Source organism: Rhincodon typus, chromosome 33, assembly GCF_021869965.1.
Source record: "Rhincodon typus isolate 14 chromosome 33, sRhiTyp1.1, whole genome shotgun sequence".
In the NCBI taxonomy this organism is placed as follows: Eukaryota; Metazoa; Chordata; class Chondrichthyes; order Orectolobiformes; family Rhincodontidae; genus Rhincodon; species Rhincodon typus.
In genome coordinates this window covers 30,901,832-30,907,831 of record NC_063364.1, presented here as the reverse complement: position 1 = coordinate 30,907,831, position 6,000 = coordinate 30,901,832, and the positions used below count along the sequence as shown (strand labels likewise).

The following is a 6,000-nucleotide window of genomic DNA, read 5'->3' as shown; positions in this document are numbered from 1 at the left end:
TTCCTGCTCCTCTGATGCTGCTTGGCCTGCTGTGTTCATCCAGCTCTACACCTTGTTATCTCAGAATCTCCAGCATCTGCAGTTCCTACTATCTCTAACACGAGCACCAACCTTTTTTCTCTACCTGCCCCACTGCCTCAGCACTGACCTGTGTTGAATTACATGAGTTAACAACCCAAAAACAGGCCATTTGGTCCTGCTGGCCTATCTCAGTGCCTGTGTTCCTCAGGAGCTTCACCTTCTCAGCTTATCTAACACACATCCTTCCATTCCCTTCCTCACCAAATGTTCCTCTGACTTCTCAAGTATATCTGTGCTTTTAGTGTTAGTGATTGCGTGTTGTCGTGAATCTGACAGTCCAAGTTCTAATCACTTTTCACCTCTTTAGGGCTGTGGAAAAGACAGAAATGTGTGGACAGACAGTTCCAGCCTTCCATTCCTCTGTTTCTCTCGGCAGATTACTTGACAGTGGAGGGCTGGTTAACTCTGTGTTCAGAAACAGGCGGATGACACAGGTTCAGTTCCCATTTCCGTTCTGACTGAGCTAGCTTTGGATCCGTCTCCTTGTCCTCACCCTAAGGGTTGGAAGGCAATGGGAATCTATCACTGACCAATTTGGCCAAGAAAAACGGCCCCGGATGAAGCATTGGCAGACAATGTGCCCTCAGACCATGGAATGGAGCGTATAACGTTGCATCTCTCAAAGTACTTCATTGGCTTTGCAGCACTCTGGGAGGTGTTGGAGTTATGAAAAGAACTTAACTTGATATAAATGGGGGTTTGTTCCTTATATAATTTTAGAAAACCCCTATCTGTTGCTTTGTTTAACGTTTGAGTTTACTGCATTGAAGTAGACTCTTCACCCAACTGGTCTATGGCATTTTTGCCCTACACATGCCTGCTCCCACACCACCTCTTACCCATCAGCATATGTCTTTAACCTTTTGAGCTTATCTAGATTTTTTTACAATTTCCAGTGAGACTGAAATTGTAGTTTCCAGTTAAAACAGCATGACAAAATTTCACTTCTTCTAAGACCTTTACTGCAACAGAAGACCAGACTAAAAGCACCTTTGACTAAATATTTGACACAATCGGAAACACGCCTCAATTTAAATATTCAATTTTCCTGGAAACAGGCCAAGTTAATTCCTTTGCACCCAAAGCTTTCCTTTTCCTTTCTTAGCTGCGGGAACTTTTAATTTCAGAGCAGTCATTCATGGTGAGGGCTTTCCCCCCACAGAGATCCTCCTCCGAGCACAAGCTAGAAAATTCTTCGAGCTTTGTTTGAACTCCTTGTGAATTGATCTTTTTAACCCTGCATGGTGGATCACAGGGTCTTGGTGCCCATGACTGCTCTCCCCTTCTCCGATCCTGACAGACAGACTGACTTGTCCGAGAGTTTCCAGGATATCTTAGAAACTGCCCCCCGTCCCAACAAAGCCCATCTACATAGCAACACGAGTCACATGGACCTTGTATCCAGATAGAAATGCTGAGTAGTTATCCTTGTCACCATTCATTCCAAGATAATGGACAGTTTGAAGCATAACTGTTTACAATCTTTCTCAACACTTTACTGGTTGTTTGGAGACTCTAACTATCCACTGTGGCACATAGGCTACTGCTATTGTCCCTAAAATACCTTGCACCTTTCTTCCCAGTACAAGTCAATCTGGGCCGTCCAATCTCCTATGACTGAATAATCTCCAGGTTTCATCAAGCAGATCTTAGAATATGTCCCATGACACTCTTTCCCCCTCCCCCTTCATTTTACCCTCCGTTAAAGACAGCACCCAAAATAACTATCTTTTAAACCTCATGTTAAAATCAATCTCCCCTAGGCTGTATCTACACCCATTCAGTGGGACCTTTCCCTGTGGCAGTGAGTTCTACTTTCTGTAGTAAAGTTTCTCCTGGACTTTCCACTGGATTTTGAAATAACTCCATAGAGGCCGATTATCACCAAGCCACCCTTTATTTATACGTGCATAGTACTTAACACTGATCCGGCTTCCTCAGAGTGAGCTCTGAGTGAACAGAACCTCTGACACTCCTGTTTGTATCTGTTAGCCAGGGCTCCCTGATTGGGGCCATTAGCCTGGTCCAGTCAGGGAACTCGTACTCTGTGATGTCCACCTGGCTGACCTTGTTAGAATCACTAAAGATTTATTTCTGGTGACAGTACTTTATTTTTTTAACACACATTTACAAGTGGAGGCATTTTCTTTGCCAGCCACAACAAATCCTTTATCAGGATCTTAAAGACTTTGATAGGCTACTCTACTTTTTTCTCTAAAAGAGAAAGCTGAACTCTAGTCTGTTTAAACCCTTTATTTCTCCTGTCAGTCCTGGGTCATTCTTGAGAATATTTTTCATGCCTTTGCCAATGCTTCAATGTTTTATAATATGGAGACCAGACTGATTTCAGAGCATAGCCTCAGCAGAGTTCTCTGTGAAGATATCCCTGCTTTTTAATGCTACTTCTCTAGAAGTTAACTGCATTAATGTGATTTTGTTTTTTTTTTCTTTAGTGACTTTTTTAGTCGTCTGTATTGACCAGTTGCAGGGTCCCATTGATTGTGGACATCACTGAATTATCTTTGCTCCCCTGTACAGATCTTCTCTCTGGGTTACTGCCCCACTGGGGAGTGGTTAGCAGTGGGGATGGAGAGCAGCAATGTGGAAGTGCTACATCACACCAAACCTGACAAATATCAGCTTCATTTGCATGAGAGCTGTGTCCTGTCACTGAAATTTGCATACTGTGGTAAGTAGAAAGTTGCAATTATCTATGTTAATCTTAACTGCTACCCTTCTGAATGGCCTACTGGGTTTAGTGAGTAAAAACTACACAACAGCAGATATGAAGTTAATGTGGCAGGGAGACATCACATGGAAAAAAGTGATCATAACATATATATTCATATAATAAAAGAATATGGAAACAAATTTCCGTATTACCAAAAAAACTAAATGCATACTGTATTGACAAATCTAAACACAATTATTTTCCAGGCCAGTTTCATATATAATGTGAATTATGTAACATGTATATAATCCTGGTTGCCCAGTTATAGGAAGGATATTGTTAAGCTGGAGAGGATTCAGAAGATATTTACCAGGATGTTGCCAGGTATGGAAGGTTTGAGTTATAAAGAAAGGTGGACAGGCTGGGACTTTCTTCACTGGAGCACAGGAGGTTGAAAGGTGAACTTCTAGAGGTTTATAAAATAATGGGAGGTATAGAAAGGGTTCATGGTAGGCATATTTTCCCTGGGATAGGGGATTTCAAGACCGGGGGCATATTTTTAAGGTGAGAAGAGAGAGATTTTAAAAAAGACAAGGAGGGCAGTTTTTTTTGTTTTGTTTGTTTTTACACGCAGAGGGTGGTTCACGTGCGGAATGAACTTCCTGAGGAAGTGGTGGATGTGGGCACCGTTACAATGTTTAAAAATATTTGTTTAAGTACATGAATAGGAAAGGTTTGGAGGGATATGGGCCAGGAGCAGGCAGGTCGGACTAGTTTAGTTTGGGATTATGGTTGGCATTGACTAGTTGGAGCGAAGGGTCTGTTCCCATGTTGTATGACTCTGAGTCTATATTATGAATTCTACATTTTAGTTTGAAAATGACATTCTCTCTCTGTTCACAAACCGCAATCTTAAACTGAAGCAAATCACATTGGTATGAGGGCAGATTTGGCTATGTTGATTGGTTAAGGTAGACCGAAAGGTGAATAAGATGAGACACCTTTTAAAGAAATAATTCACAATGTTTAAAAATAATTTAATTGAAAATCAAAAATTCGGTGAAAATTAAAAGAGCTGCCTTCTCTGCAGTATTAAAACAGAAAATCTGATGATTGGGACTGTTTGAGAGACCAGCAAAGGACTACCAGAAAGTTGATAAAATGGGGAAACATAGAATGAGATTGAACTAGGCAGTAATATAAAAACAGACTAGAAGAGATTTTACAAAGCTTATAAACAATGTAGAGTAGCTAAAGTAGGTGTTGATTCCTTTAAAAGCTGGGAAAACTCAAATAATCATAAGGAATAAGGAAATGGCCGAGACAATGAGCAAATATTTTGTCAATCTTCACAGTAAAAGACAAGTTAGACACCAGAATTAGAAGGTAGCCTTAGGGCTAATATCAGAGTGGAAGTCGAGTTAATTTAACACCAGCAGAAAAAAATTTACTGGAGGAACCCAAGAGTCTAAAATCTGATTAAACCACCCCACCCCAGCCTCTTCCCTTGATTTCTGAATCTACTGGATAATCAATGCACTGGCTGTGAGTTCCAAAATTCACTAGATTCTCGAACAGTTCCAGCAGATTGGAAACAAATGTTGTACCACTCCTTAAGAAAGGAGGGAGAGAGGAAAGAAGGAAACTACAGACCACAGTCCTGGCATAAGTCATCAGGAAAGCACTGGAATCTCTTATTAAGCTTTCTGAAGTGTAGTGATATAATTCAAACAAGTCAACATAGTTTTATAAAAGGGAAATCCTGTTTGTTTGACAAGTGCATTCTTTCTGAGGATGTAACAGGTACGGTAGATTGAGGGAATCCACTAGATGTAGTATACTTAGATTTACAAAACAAATCCACTAAAGTGCCACGCAAAATAAGATTTTGTGGTGTTTCATAATATATTAGCTATTTGGATAATGGATAAGAAGCAGAAGATAGGGATAAGTAAAGCTTTTTCAAGTTGGCAGCCTGTGCCTAGTGGAGTATAACAGCGTTCTGTTGTAGGGTCTTGGCTACCTGCAGTCTATAGTACATTACACTTCATCTCCTTGCAAACTTATTAATGCTCCCTCTGTTTGCTAATGGCATAATGGTCAGGTCCCTGGATGAGTAAACCAGAGGTTCAGGCTAATTCTGTCTGGACATTGGTCAAAATCCCATCACAAAAGTTTGTTGAATTTCTATTCCAACAATAAAGCTGGCATATAAAACCAGTGTCCGTGATGGTGACCATGTAGTTACTGTCACTTTATTGAACCCAATGAATTTTTATAACAATGTCCCTTGGAAGGAAATGGACCGCCCTTACCTGCTCTGGCCTACATGTGACTCCAGGCCAACTGGACTGCAGCAGTGGAAGAGGGTGGCTCATCACCACCTTCTTGAAGGCCACTGGGGACGTGCTAAACTGCAGACCAGCAAGTGATGCCCATAGCCTGTAAATGAATTAAACCGAGACCTGCTGCAATCTTGAATATCTCCTGTATTGGCCAAGTCAGTCACTCAGTTGGAGGGCAATTAGGGATGAGTGCAGAAAGCTGGTGCCACACCCAATAAAAGAATAAAGGATACAAAGCGAAATGGGAATGAAAGCTGTTAGGAGGCCAAAGAGGTTGCAGACGGATCTAGTTGGGTTCAGTGAATAAGCGACGAAGTAGCAAAGGAGTTTAATGTAGGGGGCAATTGAGAGTTCTTCACTTTGGTGTGAGAATTGAAACACTGAATGCTCTTTAAAAGATATGTAAACGTTCAGAAAGACATGGGTGTTCTCATGCAAGGGACACACCAGTTAGTATGCAGGTACAGTTAGGAAAGTAAATGCTGCGTCGGCCTTTATTGCAAGAGAATTGGAGTCCAAGAATGAATTGCTGCTTGAACGTACAGGGCTTTGGTGAGATTATATCTGGAGTACTATGCGAAGTTGTAGTGCTCACATCGAGGAAACATACACTTACATTTGAGATGGATTGATGAGAGTTCATTTAGACTGGTCCTGGATCATGGGGCTGCTCAGTGGTGACAGGCTGAATAAATGGTCAATATTCCCTGGTCAGCGAGGTGACCTCTTGGCCCATTGAACTCTGTGAAAGAGCATGATCAGCCAGATTTAAAGACATTTAAAAGACATTTGGACAGCTAATTGGATAGGAACAGTTTTGAGGGATATGTGGCAAATACAGGCAAATGGGACTAGTTCAGTTTAGGAAACCTGGTCAGCATGGACGAGTTGGGCCAAAGAGTC

At 41.4% G+C, this 6,000-nt stretch overlaps 1 protein-coding gene across 18 annotated transcripts in view; it reads left to right on the top strand.

Annotated features, from left to right (window-relative positions):
• tle3a (TLE family member 3, transcriptional corepressor a) overlaps positions 1-6,000 on the top strand; it is a 97,946-nt gene that overhangs the window by 87,389 nt on the left and 4,557 nt on the right. For all 18 annotated transcript variants that reach the window (XM_048615906.1, XM_048615905.1, XM_048615908.1 and 15 more), the window contains one exon: positions 2,620-2,770. In XM_048615906.1, coding sequence (XP_048471863.1) covers positions 2,620-2,770 — 151 coding nt within the window. The remainder of the gene's footprint in view (positions 1-2,619; positions 2,771-6,000) is intronic.